Genomic DNA, 20478 nt, shown 5'->3' on the forward strand with positions numbered 1-20478 from the left:
TCATTATCCTGTACCCCCAGTGTCATTATCCTGTACCCCCAGTGTCATTATCCTGTACCCCCAGTGTCAGTGTCATTATCCTGTACCCCCAGTGTCAGTGTCATTATTCTGTACCCCCAGTGTCATTATCCTGTACCCCCAGTGTCAGTGTCATTATCCTGTACCCCCAGTGTCATTATCCTGTACCCCCAGTGTCATTATCCTGTACCCCCAGTGTCAGTGTCATTATCCTGTACCCCCAGTGTCAGTGTCATTATCCTGTACCCCCAGTGTCAGTGTCATTATCCTGTACCCCCAGTGTCAGTGTCATTATCCTGTACCCCCAGTGTCATTATCCTGTACCCCCAGTGTCAGTGTCATTATCCTGTACCCCCAGTGTCAGTGTCATTATCCTGTACCCCCAGTGTCATTATCCTGTACCCCCAGTGTCAGTGTCATTATCCTGTACCCCCAGTGTCATTATCCTGTACCCCCAGTGTCAGTGTCATTATCCTGTACCCCCAGTGTCATTATCCTGTACCCCCAGTGTCAGTGTCATTATCCTGTACCCCCAGTGTCATTATCCTGTACCCCCAGTGTCATTATCCTGTACCCCCAGTGTCAGTGTCATTATCCTGTACCCCCAGTGTCAGTGTCATTATCCTGTACCCCCAGTGTCATTATCCTGTACCCCCAGTGTCAGTGTCATTATCCTGTACCCCCAGTGTCATTATCCTGTACCCCCAGTGTCAGTGTCATTATCCTGTACCCCCAGTGTCATTATCCTGTACCCCCAGTGTCATTATCCTGTACCCCCAGTGTCAGTGTCATTATCCTGCACCCCCAGTGTCAGTGTCATTATCCTGTACCCCCAGTGTCAGTATCATTATTCTGTACCCCCAGTGTCATTATCCTGTACCCCCAGTGTCATTATCCTGCACCCCCAGTGTCAGTGTCATTATCCTGTACCCCCAGTGTCAGTATCATTATTCTGTACCCCCAGTGTCATTATCCTGTACCCCCAGTGTCATTATCCTGTAGCCCCAGTGTCAGTCTCATTATCCTATACCCCAAATGTCTTATGCCCCAAGGGTCACTCTACACTAAATTTATTAAAGGAATTGTCCAAGATTGGTTTATTCCCCACCAGTTAGTTTTTATAACTTCCAGTATTGGTCTGATGTAAATAGGTCACAGCTAAAACAGCGCAGTTCCGTACACGATGCAGTGTAATACTTTGCGAGGCACTTTAGTACCCGGGAACAGCGGCTCTCATGTACGGGGCTGAGCTGCTCCGCTCTGTGCACCGCTCACCTGCCAGGCACCACCGGGCTGCGGGTACCTGATCAGAGAGGATGCCGGGTGCGGACCCCCCTGGTCCATATAATAAGGGACCACTATCACAGTCCTCGAGAACTCCTTTACGTCTTTTATACTCTTGAGTCTTGCTCGGCAAGAAGGTGTGACTGTGGAAAATTGGGCAAAAGTGACCAGCCTAGAGGGGAGGCTCACAGATGCACCAAAGGCTTCATCCACCAAGAACCTCTGTGATAGATTCCGACCATTAGTGTAATTCTAGGCTAAATTTTACTGCAGCATTAAAGGGAATCTGTCACCATATTGACCTTTTTAAACTGCTAATATGGCCATACAATTTATAGAATGCTGAAAAAATCCATACCTTTATATCTCATGTTAGATGCCTTGTTATGGAAAATCATCTTTTATCACTTTCTGCAAATGAGCTCTTCCAGGCTATGGGGCAGATACTGCCTAGAAGTAAATTGAGCTCTTCCAGGCTATGGGGCAGATACTGCCTAGAAGTAAATTGAGTTCTTCCAGGCTATGGGTCGGATGCTGCCTAGAAGTAAATTGAGCTCTTCCAGGCTATGGGTCGGATGCTGCCTAGAAGTAAATTGAGCTCTTCCAGGCTATGGGTCGGATGCTGCCTAGAAGTAAATTGAGCTCTTCCAGGCTATGGGGCGGATGCTGCCTAGAAGTAAATTGAGTTCTTCCAGGCTATGGGTCGGATGCTGCCTAGAAGTAAATTGAGCTCTTCCAGGCTATGGGGCGGACGCTGCCTAGAAGTAAATTGAGTTCTTCCAGGCTATGGGGCAGATGCTGCCTAGAAGTAAATTGAGTTCTTCCAGGCTATGGGTCAGATGCTGCCTACAAGTAAATTGCGCTCTTCCAGGCTATGGGGCAGATGCTGCCTAGAAGTAAATTGCGCTCTTCCAGGCTATGGGGCAGATGCGGCCTACAAGTAAATTGAGCTCTTCCAGGCTATGGGGCGGATACTGCCTAGAAGTAAATTGAGTTCTTCCAGGCTATGGGTCGGATGCTGCCTAGAAGTAAATTGAGCTCTTCCAGGCTATGGGGCGGATACTGCCTAGAAGTAAATTGCGCTCTTCCAGGCTATGGGGCGGATGCTGCCTAGAAGTAAATTGAGCTCTTCCAGGCTATGGGGCGGATGCTGCCTAGAAGTAAATTGAGCTCTTCCAGGCTATGGGGCAGATGCTGCCTAGAAGTAAATTGAGCTCTTCCAGGCTATGGGGCGGATGATGCCTAGAAGTAAATTGAGCTCTTTCAGGCTATGGGGCGGATGATGCCTAGAAGTAAATTGAGCTCTTCCAGGCTATGAGGCGGATGTTGCCTGAAAGATAACTCCGCCTCCAGAGATTATTTTAAATAAAAGGGGCGTTACCAGTGTGAGACAAGTAACTGACAGAGAACAGGAATTAAATTTGAATTTTTCAAACACATTTTTTGCAGCTCCCTGAGCTCTGCTTCATTGCTGGAGGCTGAAGCGGAGAGGAGCCTGCAGAAGTGTCAGTTATAGTCACACACAGCTATGCAGTCAGAGCAGAGAGCGGCCATCACACATCACACTGGTAACGCCCCTTTTATTTAAAATAATCTCTGGAGGCGGAGTTATCTTCCAGGCAGCATCCGCCCCATGGCCTGGAAGAGCTCATTTACATAAAGTGATAAAAGATGATATTTCAACAACAAAGCATCTGATATGAGACATAAAGATAAGACTATAGCCTCTATGCCCATATTAACAGCTTAAAAAGGTGAAAGTGGTGACAGATTCCCTTTAATACATCTACCAGAGTTTAGTTTTTTCCTGGGTCCGTTAATTCCCACAATAGACGCGGCGGCGCAATGCCCGGTGCAGATTCTGAACCGGCAGATTATAACATGTCTACAATTTTCTAAAATACCTTGTCATGTTCATTATTTATAATCTCATTTTGTGGTCATTGAATGTGAACATTTAATGCCAAAGTCTGAAAACCTTAGAAATCTAATACCACAGCTGAGGGTTTGCTGCAATTGTATCCAGTCTTCTATCACCTGATCTCCAGAGTGATACATTTCACACATGCCCATGTCTCCGGTATGTGTGAGGTCCGTTTTCACACGCATCGGAGACACGGACACACGCAGACCCATTAAAATCAATGGGACTGCGCACACGTGTGTGTTTAGACATGGACCATGTGTTCGTGTGGAGCACAAGAGTGTCTGTGTGCTCTACACGGTGACATGTCTAGTTTGGGCCGGTAGCACGGATGTTGCATGGACCGTACATTGATGTGATCTGTGTGACATCAGTGTGACACGTACCGGAGGAATCACATGTCACTGAGAAATACATGTATTTTTATACTTACCTGTCTCCGGCGCTGCTGTTGCTTCCAGGTTCTGCTCATTATGCCTTATGAATATTCACTGCACTGATTGCAACCCGGAAGCAAGTGTGACAGCAGCGCCGGAGACAGGTACGTATACAAATTCATGCTGTCTGCGTGCTATCCGGATGTCACATGCACCACACACTGATGTGATCTGTGTGACATCAATGTGATACATACCGGAGGAAACACCTGTCAATGAGAAATAAATGTATTTTTATACTTACCTGTCTCCGGCGCTGCTGTTGCTTCCAGGTCCCGCTCATTATGCCTTATAAATATTCACTGCACTGATTGCGGACCTGGAAGCAAGTGTGACAGCAGGGCCGGAGACAGGTAGGTATACAAGTTCATGCTGTTTGTGTGCTATCCGGATGTCACACTGACTGCACACTGATGTGATCTGTGTGATATCAGTGTGATAGATATTGGAGGAAACACATGTCAATGAGAAATAAATGTATTTTTATACTTACCTGTCTTCAGCGCTGCTGTTGCTTCCGCGTCCCGCTCATTATGCTTCATGAATATTCACTGCACTGACTGTGGACCCGGAAGCAAGTGTGACAGCAGCGCCGGAGACAGGTAGGTATACAAATTCATGCTGTCTGTGTGCTATCCGGATGTCACATGCATCACACACTGATGTGATCTGTGTGATATCAGTGTGAAACATACCGGAGGAAACACCTGTCAATGAGAAATAAATGTATTTTTATACTTACCTATCTTCAGCGCTGCTGTTGCTTCTGGGTCCCGCTCATTATGCCTCATGAATATTCACTGCACTGATTGCGGACCGGAAGCAACAGCAGCACCGGAGACAGATAAGTATACAAGTTCACGCTGTCCGTGTGCTATCTGAATGTACATGGATAGCACATGAACAGTACACTGATGACACACACACGGAAATCCACAACGTTCGTTTTTTGTACGGACCTGTGACGAGGGCCTTACCTGCAATGATTCATTGTAGCAAACTTTTTGCAGCTGATGTTTTTTGCTGATTGTCTCGACTGGAAATAATTGTAACAGACCCTCAGCTGTGACTAGTATTGGACGTATTGTACACAACCGATATATAATCTATAGAAGCATTTCTTGCATGACCCATCTTCCATTATAAACTCCCTTCACCCTCCAGTTTGCTCCTGAAGCGCCACAAGTTCCTGTACCACTACAAGAACCTCCGCTGGGCCCGCGGCCGGCACGAGACTTACCTGTGCTACATAGTGAAGCGCCGCTACAGCTCCGTCTCCTGCGCCATGGACTTTGGCTATCTGCGGAACCGAAGTAATTGCCATGCGGAGATCCTGTTCCTGCGCTACCTGTCCATCTGGTTGGGGCATGATCCGAACAGGGCGTTCCGGGTCACCTGGTTCAGCTCGTGGAGCCCATGCTGCGACTGCGCCCGGCGCACTACCGAATTTCTGCGCAACCACCCAAACCTGACCCTGCGCATCTTCAGCGCCAGACTGTACTTCTGCGAAGAACAGAACGCGGAGCCCGAGGGTCTGCGGAGGCTGCAGAGGGCGGGGGTGCGACTGGCCGTCATGAGCTACAAAGGTAAGATATGGCGCCCAGATACCAAAGCCCATTTATCTGATTATCCTAACACGTACGGCTCTGCTACATCTGCGCAGAGAACATCAGTTCTTCCATTGTTAACCTTTCGTAGACTACTTCTACTGCTGGAACACCTTTGTGGAGACTCGAGAGCGAAGGTTTGAAGCTTGGGATGGACTGCATGAGAACTCAGTGAGACTCTCCAGAAAGCTGCGGCGTATCCTAGAGGTGAGTGCAAGAGTATATAAAGATACATCAATTCCCGCTCAAAAACTTTCAAGTGATTATTCCCATTAGAACAACTCAGTTTATAAATCTATTTTGGGCTCTGCAGCAAATAATAAAGAAATAAAATATGCAGCACCGCTGGCAGCAACTAGGTGGCGCAAAGAGACCTCTACAATTATAATATATTATTTCATGTTCTCTTGAAGACTAACCCAATATTCCTTCTTTCCACACAGCCGCCCTATGACATGGAAGACTTACATGAAGCATTCGATCTTCTGGGACTTTAGAGATCAACACAATCCATATATAGATTGAAAATTTCAGAGTACACAAGTGGCTAATTCATGCTCAAAATCCGAAAATATTACCCCAAGGAGAGAAGAATTGAGATCTAAAGTCAACAGTGAGCCAGTATTATAGTAGTTATATTCTTGTACATAGGAGCAGTATTATAGTAGTTATATTCTTGTACATAGGGGCAGTATTATAGTAGTTATATTCTTGTACATAGGGACAGTATTATAGTAGTTATATTCTTGTACATAGGGGCAGTATTATAGTAGTTATATTCTTGTATATAGGAGCAGTATTATATTAGTTATATTCTTGTACATAGGGGGCAGTATTATAGTAGTTATTCTTGTACATAGGAGCAGCATTATAGTAGTTATATTCTTGTACATAGGGGCAGTATTATAGTAGTTATATTCTTGTACATAGGAGCAGTATTATAGTAGTTATATTCTTGTACATAGGGGGCAGTATTATAGTAGTTATATTCTTGTACAAAGGGGCAGTATTATAGTAGTTATATTCTTGTGCATAGGGGCAGTATTATAGTAGTTATATTCTTGTACATAGGGGCAGTATTATAGTAGTTATATTCTTGTACATAGGAGCAGTATTATAGTAGTTATATTCTTGTACATAGGGGCAGTATTATAGTAGTTATATTCTTGTGCATAGGGGCAGTATTATAGTAGTTATATTCTTGTACATAGGGGCGGTATTATAGTAGTTATATTCTTGTACATAGGGGCAGTATTATAGTAATATTCTTGTGCATAGGGGCGATATTATAGTAGTTATATTCTTGTACATAGGGGCGGTATTATAGTAGTTATATTCTTGTATATAGGGGCAGTATTATAGTAGTTATATTCTTGGACACAGGGATATTATTATAGTAGTTATATTCTTGTACATAGGAGCAGTTTTATAGTAGATATATTCTTGTACATAGGGGGCAGTATTATAGTAGTTATGTTCTTGTACATAGGGACAGTATTATAGTAGTTATATTCTTGTACATAGGAGCAGTATTATAGTAGTTATATTCTTTTAAAGAGGAGCAGTATTATAGTAGTTATATTCTTGTACATAGGGGCAGTATTATAGTAGCTATATTCTTGTACATAGGGGCAGTATTTTAGAAGTTATATTCTTGTACATAGGAGCAGTATTATAGTAGTTATATTCTTCTACATAGGGGCAGTATTATAGTAGTTATATTCTTGTACATAGGGGCAGTATTAAAGAAGTTATATTCTTGTACATAGGGGCAGTATTATAGTAGTTCTATCTTGTATATAGGGGCAGTATTAGAGTAGTTATCTTCTTCTACATAATCGCAGTATTATAGTAGTTATATTCTTGTACATAGGGGCAGTATTATAGTAGTTATATTCTTGTACATAGGGGCAGTATTATAGTAGTTATATTCTTGCACATAGGGGCAGTATTATAGTAGTTATATTCTTGTACATAGGAGCAGTATTATAGTAGTTATATTGTACATAGGAGCAGCATTATAGTAGTTATATTCTTGTACATAGGGGCAGTATTATAGTAGTTATATTCTTGTACATAGGGGGCAGTATTGTAGTAGTTATATTCTTGTACATAGGTGCAGTATTATAGTAGTTCTATTCTTGTACATAGGGGGCAGTATAATAGTAGTTATATTCTTCTAAATCGGACGAGCAGTATTATAGTAGTTATATTCTCGCACTTGGGGACAGTATTATAGCCATCAGTTTGGTTAGTGTCCTGTAACTTCAGAATGTTTCCTTTATCATTGATGTGAATTTCCATGACAGGAAATGCTCAATTCTTGTTTCTTCATTCCTCGTTTTCTTCTTGAGATATGGAGCATCTTTGCTCTTTATGTACCGTATATAAATAAAACATTTTTGGACCTAAAATTTTGTGTGAATTGATTTTTTTGTTAGAATTCTAGATTTCACAGCAACTATCAGTAAATATTGCAGATTATCAGGTGGACTAGTCCTATACTGAAGAAAAGCCCCACCAATTTTTAGGACTTTACCCTATTTTTCATACAAGACCTATATTCCACCCCCTTTTGGAAACATTTTATGGCATATTTGTCTTGACTGACAATGTAGTGACACAGATTTATTCAAAATTGGGGGTCTTTTTGATGTAGAGACGCAGTGTAAGGTACATATTTTTATTCAGGGGCACATTTCGTGGCATCTTTTTTTTTTACTGGGGGTATGATTTTACTGAAGGGGCACATTATTCATTGACATTTTAGGACAAATATTTTTTTTAAAGGACGCATTTTTGGGGGCATATTTAATTGAGGGGGCACATTATGAGGTTTTTTTTATTCAGTATGATTTCTTAGGCCATTTTTTTTTATTCAGGAGCATTTGATGGAGCATATTTCAATTCCGGTGCACATTTTGGGGGCATATTTTATTCAAGGGACTCAATTTGGGGCAAATTTTGATTCAAGAGCACATTGTAGGGCATTATTTATTTAAGGGTATGCTATGAGGCCTTTTTTATTTAGGAGTAAAGTGGGGCTAATGTGTTTATTTAGGGACTACATGGTCTGGAGCTGATGGGAAGGACATGGCTGACTGGCTGCTCATTTGTCACTTCATCCTTCCTTCTGCCAGGGTTCGCCAGAGGCTTGTACTCTAGGCAGCCATGTAATTCTTTTTCCATTGAGGGTATGCTACGGTATAATTTTAGGGCCTTTACTAATAAATGACAACAAAGGGGAGCAGTAGGCCTAATTGAGGCCTAATATGACTGACTTTGTTTCCCATAGCAACCAATCACAGCACAGCTTTCTTTTGACCAGAACAGTTTCTAAAATGAAAGCTGATCTCTGATTGGGCGCTGAGGGCAACAAGGACAGGCTTACTGTGATAACTGGGCCCAATATTTATATTTTCCAGTATCATGTCACTATATCAGGCATAAAGACATTTTTTTTTATGTATGCCTTTACTGAACTATTCTTTACAGCAAAAACAAGGTATATCAGTGTATACCGATCTGACAGAGGTCAAAAGCATCTCTACGGTCAAAATGTGGTGTCGTCTGTGAGGAAGATAAAGCTTGGGCGTTATTGGGCATTCTAATAGGACAATGATCCTAAGCACCTCACAGGCCACCAAGGCTCGGTTTCAAAATTAGTCGTCTGACTTGATCCCCATAGAAAATCTATGGTAGGATTTGAAGACAGGAGGTACATCATGAAACTCAAGAATATTAGTGACCTGGAGGCCATTCTCATGAGGAATGGACCTAGATTCCTCAGGATCACTGCCAGAAGCTGGAGTCTGGCTATGTATCATGTTTGAAGCAGGTTATGACCAGGGGCACCTGGTCATAACAGCCAGAGGGGCAGTAGGTCATAACAGCCAGAGGGGCAGCAGGTCATAACAGCCAGAGGGGCAGTAGGTCATAACAGCCAGAGGGGCAGCAGGTCATAACAGCCAGAGGGGCAGCAAATCATAACAGCCAGAGGGGCAGCAAGTCATAACAGCCAGAGGGGCAGCAAGTCATAACAGCCAGAGGGGCAGCAGGTCATAACAGCCAGAGGGGCACCTGCTCATAACAGCCAGAGGGGCAGCAGATCATAACAGCCAGAGGGGCAGCAGGTCATAACAGCCAGAGGGGCAGCAGGTCATAACAGCCAGAGGGGCAGTAGGTCATAACAGCCAGAGGGGCAGCAGGTCATAACAGCCAGAGGGGCAGCAGGTCATGACAGCCAGAGGGGCAGCAGGTCATGACAGCCAGAGGGGCAGTAGGTCATAACAGCCAGAGGGGCAGCAGGTCATAACAGGCTGAGGGGCAGCAGGTCATAACAGGCTGAGGGGCAGCAGGTCATAACAGGCTGAGGGGCAGCAGGTCATAACAGCCAGAGGGACAGCAGGTCATAACAGCCAGAGGGGCAGCAGGTAATAACTGACAGAGGGGCAGCTGGTCAAAACAGCCAGAGGGGCAGCAAGTATAACAGCCAGAGGGGCAGCAGGTCATAACAGCCAGAGAGACTCTACAAAGTACTAAAGATGTTTGTCATGATGGGACGAGTGAAGCAGAAGAATCTTAATGACATCACAATCAAATGACAATGCTGAGCAATGAAAAAATGGGAGTGGAGGTCATATGACTCTAAGAAGCCCTGCCCAGGAGGAATATCAGACTGATTCTAGTGCCACAGGGGGAACACTGGGGCCCCTGAGAATTACACTGGAGGCCTGTGTGTGGCTGGCATTATAGGGAGGCACCGGTGACTGGTAGGAGTTGATGTGTAAGTGTGATGCCCTGGCCAGCCAGGTAGTCACAGATACGGCCCCGCATTACACCTTTCCCTCACAGGTAACAGCAGCCGCACATTGTAAACCTAGTCACCACCCCCAGGGCCTGATAGACACCAGGGGGCGAAACCAGGCGGTTGGAAGATGCCCACCGAGGAGTCTAGACAGCCTGGGGCGGGAAAAACAAAAACAGTTCTGTCTAGAGTTCAAGTTGGAGAGGAGTGTGGGCTGGAGCTGTGTGCAGCTCCAGCAGAGGCGAGAACCCAAGTTGAACAGGTGCCAGGGTAGGAGCCCTAGTGCCTTTGGTTAGGAGGCAGACGGCGGTCTCCGTCTGCAGGAGCCGGGACGACGGCTCGGTGGAACCAAGGTGGACCGGGACAGGGTAGTGGCCCGCCGGTACCGACCCGGGGAACCGACTCGGAAACCGGAGCACAAAGGGGAGTACTCAGACCCAGAAGCTTGGTCCAGAAGCGATTGGTGGCTAGCTAATTAACTGATTGCAGCCAGGACTAGAGGTCCTGTCCCACCCAAAGTCCCGACTGAAGGCAACAGCTCACCGAGGGGGATAATAGCCTACCGCCACGGCTCAAAGATCCCACGGGCCAGCGTCTGCGGGCAAAGGGCTCCTTAGGCAACCACCAGCCGGGAGCGGACTCCAGACGTTGGAAGCACAGGCAGTCCACCATCTTACACAGGTGCAGGAGAAAGACAGAGACCACCAGCCGGGTGGGAGAACCCGAACGCAGCCGGCTGCGGGCACCGACCACCATCACCTTGGTTTACCAGAGACTCGTGTGTGTTTCTAATAGTGAGTACATCAACACCCTGCGGTCGCCCATCTCCCTGCATCGCCAGCCTCCCCAACGGGTCTCGGGGCCACAATCCCTGCCCACGGAGGGGTTAACAACTTGCTGCACAACATCTCCCCCGGGTTCCCCGTAACTGCAGCGGTGGTGTCCAATATCACCACGCACCGTGGGTGGCGTCACGAACTCCGTACGGCTCTGCCCGTACAATTACGTCCCACATCCACCATACCATCACTACCCCTTTTCATTTGAAGTGACCGTGAGGCCCCCGGGTCCGGAGACCCTCGAGCCACCCACAGAAGGGCCGAATCCGAGCAGCTCGGCTGCTGAGAGCAGGGCGGTACATAAGGGAAAATGAGTTACTGTGGTTGTGAAATGGGCAACATCTGTGGCATTATAATGAAATATGTAACTGCTATTATACAGTAAGCTGTACTCATCATTAGTCAGATACAACAGACTTCTCATTTATAAATCCATCCAATATGAAGAACAGATTTTGTGTTGGGGAAACTGATGCAGAGACCTCTAAGTTGATCCTCAGACTAGGAACCATGCGCTGTCCCTATCCCAGAGGTAAGCTTAATGGTAGCTAGGTCTTAACCACCAGCGTGACCCTAACTGTCCAAACCCTGATCTTACATTCCCTCTTCCACACCCCTGGAGAGGGCTGGGACCGGAGAAGCAAACCCCACAAGTACCACAAATGGGAAAAACCTAAACACATACACACTGCAAACAACATAGGGGAGAGTCAATACGTGTCCAGGAAGAAATAAAACACAGGGAGGAAATAAACTAACAATAGGGATATTTCCACACTACACAGGAAAGCAGAGGACAAATCACCAGGCTCTGGATCACTATGATAAGGACTGGTATTGCTGAAACAAAGCTGAGCTATATTTGGCGACGAGTAACCGGATCCAGTATGTGATAAAGAGTGAAGGCGGCTGTGAGTGGTCATTAGTAACCTGAGGTCCTAGTAGCAGTTTGTGTCGCCCTGGGCAAGCCAGGGGACACAGGTCACAACACCACCACACCCCACATCCCAGGTAGGCACACCAAAGCTGAACCAGAAATCCTTGTTGCCTCCTCCAGGAGTCTGATGATGCACACCAGGGGGTGGGCCAGGCGGTTGGCTCCGCCCACCAAGGAGCTCACAACTCTGGAGGCAGGAAGTATCAGGCAGATTAGCCCAGGGAGGGCAAGTGTAAACAACTAAGTGAAAGCGAGGAGAGAAAGAGGAGTAAAGGAGGAAAGCAAGTGTGGTGACAGAGAGAGAGAGAGAAGCCTGAGAGCCCAGCTTTGTGTAGGGCTAGTACAGCAAGGTCAGCGACGGCGGTGACTGTCCGGAGGGGGACCGGTGGAAGTTCCTGGAAGGACCCCGTTGGCTGTGTGCCCGGTGGTCTGGAGCAGTGTTCCGAAAGACAGTCAGCACCAGGGCAGGGGCCTCTCGGACCCCGGCAAGGCTAGGAGTCGCCAAATTTGCCGAATCCGTCAGTGAAGGGGACGTAGATTCCCCCAACAACCAAGTCCCGATTGAAGGCAACAGTCCAACCTGTACAACAGAGGCACCGCCACCGCCAGGGCACCAGTCTCTGAGGGCCAGCGCCTGCGGGCAAAGTGTAGTGCTCCTCCGGCCCAGCTTGAAGCCGGGGAGCGGGTTACCGGTGGGGACCCATCGCAACCATCCGTACATACAGGTGCAAGGAAGAGGGACATCACCGTCACCTACCGGGGAAGCAAAGCAGCCGTCGGTGGGACCGTCCTACCAGCCGTTTGGTTTACCGTACAAACTGTGTCCAAGTCTCAGGCTGAGTGAGTACCACAGTGCCGCAAGGCACAGCGCTGCCCCCGCGTCCCTGCGCCCACCAAGCCCTGCACCTCCCAAGCCATCACCGGGCCCCGGGATCACCAACCCCTACCCACGGAGGGGCAACACAACACCTGGCTGCTCCCCATCACCATCCCCGGGATCCCCGCATTGAGCAGCGGTGGTGCTACACATCACCACAACCGTGGGTGGCGTCACGGACATTATCCCAACATCCCAAAACCCCCCTTTCACTCACGGGCGAGGAGTGCCGCTCGAGGAAACCCCCGGGATCCGGCCTACGGCTCGAGCCACCACTGAGCAGCCGGACCCGAGCAGAAGGGGTGAGCGCGGTGTGCTGACACCCTCCTCCCCGCCCGCGACAACTTGGCGTCACGAACAGGATCTTACCACTCTGCCGTCTGGTAGAGGTGCGCCTTGTTACCGCCGGAGGTATCCGGCAGAAAAATTTCAGAAGCCGCCATCTTTGGCGAGAAAAGTTCCCGCTCGAGCGTCTTCTCGAGCAGTAGAGGCGCGAAGGCCAAAACCCCGCCCCGAGAGAGGAGGGGCCGGAAAGAGCTAAGGGGGACGCGATGGCGGCTGGACGCATGTAAGTGTGGCGGTGCAAGCCAACACCCTGAGGCCCCCGGTCTGCCGACCCTAACGAACAATGTCCGCCCCACCTAGCTCTGCAGAGACTACCGAGCGGGTGTCGGGAACGGCGGCCTGGCTGAGGGCCCGGGCGGCGGGGATCTGCCGTCATTACCAGAGTCGGATTGACGGGCTGATGGAGCAGTGGGCCACGGAGGTGGAGGCCCTAGTTGCGGTGGCGCGAGTGTATGGAGTGGAGGCTGTGATGGAGGAACGGGAGAATGACCCACGCCCCTGTGTCCCCGAGGGACCGGCCGCTGCGGCTGAGGGACCCGGTCTGCCCCTGGCTCCTGTGTTACCTCCGTCCTACTCGCTCGCGCGCTGCACCGAGCCTGGCCTGTCGGGCGTGCATCCCTCTGTGACTGCGGCGGGGGCAGAAGATAGCGACTCCGGGCCTGACACTGAGCCCGTGTCGGAGGAGGAAGAGGGGGTCGCTGCCCTGCCTGGCCTGGAGGCCACCTATGTTCCCCGAGCCGGAGGCAACGGGTATCGGGCGATCCTTCCACGCCGTGCGTGCTATGCGCTGGAGGGGCTGGTGCCCATGTCCTTTCACCCCGAGCCGGGTGAGGAGGACGAAGATACCGAGTAGGGCAATGGAGGCCCGCAGCACCGTCCCCGTTGGGACCACCTGTCTGTTTAAAAAAGTTTGAAAGTTTGCCAAAGTTGAAAGATGATGAAAAATGATTATCCGAGTTTTCACCTGATTCACCGTGTGATTTGCAACCGGCTGGAGCCAGCACCGTTGTCCCCGTGGGGACCGTTTAAAGTTTAAAAATGCATGGGAACTATCCATGGACAAGCCCGTGAACTCTGCAGGGCAACCACAAACGTTAGTGGCTTGTAAATATGTTGGGTACCGTTACCGTTTTCCGCAAGGCCGCCTCCGGAGAGGCAGGTTGGAGGGAGGGCCCTGAGCAGAGCAGGCCAGGGCCCAGCCACCAAAGGAACCGGTGGCTACCCTCTGGAGGGAAGGACAGATCCCGCTCGGGTACCGTGTGCTGGACTGTGGGTCAAGGGGTGCTGCCTGGGTTTTAGGGGGAGCATCAGGGCCAGGTTACTTGGGTGGGAGAGAGCGGAAACCGTAACCGTACACCGTTGAAACGTTAAAAGTAAAATGTGCCTCCCGTCTAGGGAAGAAGTTATGAAAATGTCATTTATTGTTTGTTTAACCCTGTTATCCCTTTTACAGAAAAATAAAACCGGTGTAGGACGGCAGCCCGCGGACGGTCTGCATTTTGCTAAGGGGGAATGTGTCGCCCTGGGCAAGCCAGGGGACACAGGTCACACACCACCACACCCCACATCCCAGGTAGGCACACCAAAGCTGAACCAGAAATCCTTGTTGCCTCCTCCAGGAGTCTGATGATGCACACCAGGGGGTGGGCCAGGCGGTTGGCTCCGCCCACCAAGGAGCTCACAACTCTGGAGGCAGGAAGTATCAGGCAGATTAGCCCAGGGAGGGCAAGTGTAAACAACTAAGTGAAAGCGAGGAGAGAAAGAGGAGTAAAGGAGGAAAGCAAGTGTGGTGACAGAGAGAGAGAGAGAAGCCTGAGAGCCCAGCTTTGTGTAGGGCTAGTACAGCAAGGTCAGCGACGGCGGTGACTGTCCGGAGGGGGACCGTTTGGAAGTTCCTGGAAGGACCCCGTTGGCTGTGTGCCCGGTGGTCTGGAGCAGTGTTCCGAAAGACAGTCAGCACCAGGGCAGGGGCCTCTCGGACCCCGGCAAGGCTAGGAGTCGCCGAATCCGTCAGTGAAGGGGACGTAGATTCCCCCAACAACCAAGTCCCGATTGAAGGCAACAGTCCAACCTGTACAACAGAGGCACCGCCACCGCCAGGGCACCAGTCTCTGAGGGCCAGCGCCTGCGGGCAAAGTGTAGTGCTCCTCCGGCCCAGCTTGAAGCCGGGGAGCGGGTTACCGGTGGGGACCCATCGCAACCATCCGTACATACAGGTGCAAGGAAGAGGGACATCACCGTCACCTACCGGGGAAGCAAAGCAGCCGTCTGTGGGACCGTCCTACCAGCCGTTTGGTTTACCGTACAAACTGTGTCCAAGTCTCAGGCTGAGTGAGTACCACAGTGCCGCAAGGCACAGCGCTGCCCCCGCGTCCCTGCGCCCACCAAGCCCTGCACCTCCCAAGCCATCACCGGGCCCCGGGATCACCAACCCCTACCCACGGAGGGGCAACACAACACCTGGCTGCTCCCCATCACCATCCCCGGGATCCCCGCATTGAGCAGCGGTGGTGCTACACATCACCACAACCGTGGGTGGCGTCACGGACATTATCCCAACATCCCAAAACCCCCCTTTCACTCACGGGCGAGGAGTGCCGCTCGAGGAAACCCCCGGGATCTAGCCTACGGCTCGAGCCACCACTGAGCAGCCGGACCCGAGCAGAAGGGGTGAGCGCGGTGTGCTGACACCCTCCTCCCCGCCCGCGACAAGTTCACAAGCCAGCAGGAATTAACTCCTATACAACTATAGTGTAAAGACACCAGTAAACAACACCTCATATCTCAGCATCCTGGATCCTTCCACTATTAGGAGCTGTCCCTATTAAGACATATGGATGTCCATGAGAGGGGTCCGCTGCGTGGTTCCCCCTCTATTGCCACAGTGGAAAGTATCAGCTATGGAGGACGCAGGGCAGAGATGAATGTTTGGTTGTTTTAATGAATCTTTTTTTTCAGTAATGTTAACCAATTACTTGGAATTTAATTGGTCAGACCAGTAACGATCATCTGATCCCCAGCGGATCTGCATTATGAAAACAGGTAGCTTTATGGGGTGCAGAGGTAGAAGTTGCTCCCCAGCCCTCCTGTTTCTGAGAGCTCCTCTGTGCTACATTATACTATAAATATGCTAGTTTGGAACACTGTACCAGATTCTGCACTGAGGCCCAGAAATTTGGCTTTCAATGTATTTTTCATTGATTTACGATAATCCGGAGCGTTTGATAATCCCCAAGAGTTAAATGGGGCTGTATCATTGGTGAAGAACCATATGGCACATTGGACGGTGACTTCCCGCTCTCACGCTATATTTAGTTGTTTACTCATACTTGTTGTTTTGTTTTTGTTTTGGCTTCATTTGCATTAAACCAACTCCCGGTCCTCAAGTTTCAGATTCAGAACGGGGCCATCGACTGCAGAAAGAGGGAATTGAAACCACAGCTCGTTGTGCCCACTCCTTCCTAAGTACACCTCCATTACAGTCACAATTACTATGGTCAACTTTAGCACCACATCCCCTTATAACAAAAAACCTCATAAAGGAATCCTCTAAAAGAGCTATTTCCATAAATCGTCCAGTTCGGATGTGATAATATGCCGGTAAGGGTCCTATGCAGACTCAAATTTATTGTTGGTCATTGAAAGGGCCCTATTAAGAGTGGTGGAGGTAAAAAGCTTGATAAGCCCCAAACCACCTGATCGAGAATGGACCACTCTTGCCAGGGGCCTTTCCAGTGAAGTCTAGGACTCACCCATACCAATGAATTAGCCTTAAGGGTACTTTGCACGTTGCAACATCACTACTGCGATATCGTCGGGGTCAAATCGAAAGTGACGCACATCCGGCACCGGTAACGATGTCGCAACGTGTAAAGCCTAGAAGCGCCGATTAACGATCGCAAAAGCGTCGTAAATCTGTGATCTGTGTAGCGTCGGTCATTTCCATAATTTCGGAACGACCGATGTTACGATGTTGTTCCTCGTTCCTGCGGCAGCACACATCGCTGTGTGTGAAGCCGCAGGAGCGAGGAACATCTCCTTACCTGCGTCCCGCCGCCAATGCGGAAGGAAGGAGGTGGGCCTCCGCCCCTCCGCTGCTATTGGCCGCCTGCCGTGTGACGTTGCAGTGACGCCGCACAACCCGCCCCCTTAATAAGGAGGCGGGTCGCCGGCCAGAGCAACATCGCAGGGCAGGTGAGTGCGTGTGAAGCTGCCGTAGCGATAATGTTCGCTTCGGCAGCTATCACAAGATATCACATGTGCGATGGGGGCGGGGACTATCGCGCTCGGCATCGCTAGCATCGGCTAGCGATGCCGCAGCGTGCAAAGTACCCCTTACATTCTTGCTAGATACAAATGCTGAATAGCAATCTCTGTTGTCCAGAGATGTGGGGGTCCCAGAAATGAGCAGTCTATAGCCATACAAAAAGTTATGTAAAGATTTCCCCCAGTAACCATCCACATCTGCCTTGTTAGGCTCGCCGGGCAAGCAGGGATTTTAGTGGACCCACTGGGCCGCGACACACAGAAAACCCAGAGGGGCTTGACTACTGACCGCAACCTGGTTTTCTCCAGAGCTCCTGATAGTAGAGGTGTTACGGCGCAGGTAGGATCCGGGTGCCACTCGGAAGACAGATGTTGTGTTGGCTGGCCCCAGGGGTATGGGAGCGACAGTCTCTGGTATAGAGTTGCAGCAGCAGCTGGTGTAGAGGTTCCAATCGGGATGGATGGACGAGTGGATGGATAAATGACAGCAGCTGGAGACGATGCCTCGTAGCAACAGGTATCGTGGTAGGCAGCCAATGTGGTGGCTTACAGCAGGTAGTGGGAGCGGCACTCTGCAATACGGACAGGTATAAGCAGTATGTTTAGCACAGTGGAACAGCAGCACAAAGCTAGGGGAAGTGACAACTAGCAATGACTAAACTCATTGCCCAGTCACCTAGCATAGGGCTAGGGTGCCTTAAGTACCTACAGCTGACCTGGGAGAACTTCTGGGTTAGGAGAGCGCTGGCCCTTTAGGAAAAGGGGCATTGCCGTGGGCGCGTCCTGCAGACAGAGATTGGATCTCTGCAAGGTGCACGGACTCGCCGGGAGGCCACAGCATGAGACAAGACCCCAGTAGCAGGATGCCCAGACAGGTGAGAATGCCGGTGTCCTCACCGGGGGAGGAGAGCAGGAGCATGGGAGAACGCTGTCATGGGCGTTACATGCCATAGCACCCTTCTCTGAGTAGAATAGCATTATCAAAAGGAGGTTTTTACAAACATCGCCGACTGTCATGGCTGCGTCAGGATCTGTGGAGACTACATATTCTGACACTCTGGTGATAACTTCTCTGAGGATCTGTGGCTTGGGCGTTGACTCATGGATCTGTAGTTAATAGGCAGACTAGCAAGAGTTAATCCCTGCTGGGCTGCTTGCTAGTCTCCTTTGATCACATGCTGTGGGGGAGCCAGTCACATTCACTCCCCTCCTATATATGCTGGCTAGACCATTCCTTTAATGCCAGCTATAACTTCTCTATACTGGTCTGGTGAGATGTTGTTATCCAGACTTACTGGTGGTTATAGTATTTTACTGCTGTGAGCGGATGTGGTTTTAACCTTTGTGGTCCTTTTGCTGCTGCCTTGCTTCTCTTGCTTTTCTCCTCAGTGTCTTACTGTTCGTTCTTGTGAGTTTGCAGTGTGTTTGAGTTTTGTTTTTTCCTTGTCTGTCTTTATCTGTGTTGCCATCAAACTCCTGTCCCTTCCTTCCCTGGAAAGGGGGAAACATTTTAGAGCTGGTTATGAAAATAGTAAGGCACGAGACTCCAGCATCTCCACGATCAGGGGTAATCCAGAGGTTAGGGATAGCGTGAAGGACAGTATAAGAGGCCTCTGTCCCTCGCTATCCTGCAGTCACATTGTGACAAGCAAGCTGTCAATACACATGTAATACTGCCATATTGTTCTATAAAATAATAGTGCTACACAGTGCCTATCACAAAATATTGCCATGTGCACCATGCCCCAAATAACTATACATTTAATGACAATTATCTGGACGGAGTAGCCATCTAGCAGTGCACAAAGCTCTCCAGACGCCCTGCTCCACACCTGTTACCTGCCTCCCTGAGTAAAGAAAACTCCTAGAATACCAATTCCCAAGAGATTTTAGGCAAGTCCAATGGGTCCCGAGAGATATTCTGCCACATAAGCAGTCCAGGAGGCCGCCCGTTACTCCAGCAGCCTCCAAGTCCCTCCCGGAAGAATTATAAACTGGGCAAGTAATACTGCAAGTTATTTTTTTGTAAACAGAGAAAGAAATGCATACAGTATATACATATAATATGGTAAAAACACATTTTCCTCATGAATCGTTTTACATAATATGATACAATTTTAAAAATTCATCAATTTGCTTTTACAGTTATTTTTTTTTATTAGAATTTCTTTGGTTCTAATATGAAATAGACATTTATTTTTATTTTTGCATTATTTTTGCATTATATTTGCAAATCAGCAGCTCACTGAGAACTCCTTTTTCTGAAAATTTCTGCACCAAATCTGCAGCGTGTGCACATACCCTTAAATCTCTGGAGGACCCAACATGCTCGTACATTACACAGACAGTCCATTAATTATGATGGACACCTCATAATGCTTTTTTTTTTTCTCCCACAATGGCGCTGCAGATAATCTTAAAGAATAACCGTCATTTCAATTTTTATTTCATCTATGAATAGTACACATAGAAATAAGCAACTGTGGAATATAGTTCATCAATTTAGATTGTGAGCCCCAATGGGGACAGTGTTGCCAATGTATGTGAAGCGCTGTGGAATTAATAGCGCTATATAAATGAATAAATATTATTTTTATTATTATTATCATATAAATCTGCTTCTTTCTCCTCCTGGATTGATCTTTTATTCAAAAATTCAGAGGGAAATTTGTAAAATCTGTATCCAGTGAAGACACATTTTCCCATTACTGAGATCGGCTATGACAATTGGTGCTTTTAAAGTTCTATGGAGGAGACACAAACATTCTGCTGCAAGTTCTCCTAAAACAACAATTACTTTTCTCCATAGAACTTTATGAGCACCAAGTGTCATCTCCTGTCTCAGTAATGGGAAAGACTGTATTCACCAAAGTCACATTTAACCCATGAATTCGGAATATTGAGAAAGAAAGATCAGTCCAGAAGGAGAAAGAAGCAGACATCTCTGATAAAATACATTACAAAGTTTCTTATTTTCACCTTATTTATATAAAAATAAAAAGGTGGTAACTCTTTATCACTTTCTTGTAGATTTGCCCCAGATTATTATTATTATTATTATTATTATTATTATTATTATTAGATACACAGGGGTCTTTCTAACAAACAGGGATCTAGAAGACAGTCACATTCACTCC

The 20478-nt window shown here is 48.3% G+C and overlaps 1 protein-coding gene across 1 annotated transcript; it reads left to right on the forward strand.

The window, feature by feature from the left end:
• The first annotated feature begins 4915 nt into the window (after positions 1-4915).
• On the forward strand, positions 4916-5767 carry LOC142313218 (single-stranded DNA cytosine deaminase-like). The gene is made up of 3 exons (XM_075352199.1): positions 4916-5249; positions 5362-5477; positions 5714-5767. Exons 1-3 carry the CDS (start codon positions 4949-4951, stop codon positions 5765-5767), a joined length of 471 nt encoding a protein of 156 aa, XP_075208314.1. The 5' UTR covers positions 4916-4948.
• The last annotated feature ends 14711 nt before the right edge of the window (positions 5768-20478 follow it).

This window comes from Anomaloglossus baeobatrachus, chromosome 5, assembly GCF_048569485.1.
Source record: "Anomaloglossus baeobatrachus isolate aAnoBae1 chromosome 5, aAnoBae1.hap1, whole genome shotgun sequence".
Taxonomy (NCBI): Eukaryota; Metazoa; Chordata; class Amphibia; order Anura; family Aromobatidae; genus Anomaloglossus; species Anomaloglossus baeobatrachus.

Coding starts and splice junctions, on each gene's coding strand:
- LOC142313218 (XM_075352199.1), top strand. CDS start 4,949: ATGGACTTTGGCTATCTGCGGAACCGAAGTAATTGCCATGCGGAGATC. Junction 5,250..5,361: donor GGCCGTCATGAGCTACAAAG/GTAAGATATGGC, acceptor AACCTTTCGTAG/ACTACTTCTACTGCTGGAAC. Junction 5,478..5,713: donor AGCTGCGGCGTATCCTAGAG/GTGAGTGCAAGA, acceptor CTTTCCACACAG/CCGCCCTATGACATGGAAGA.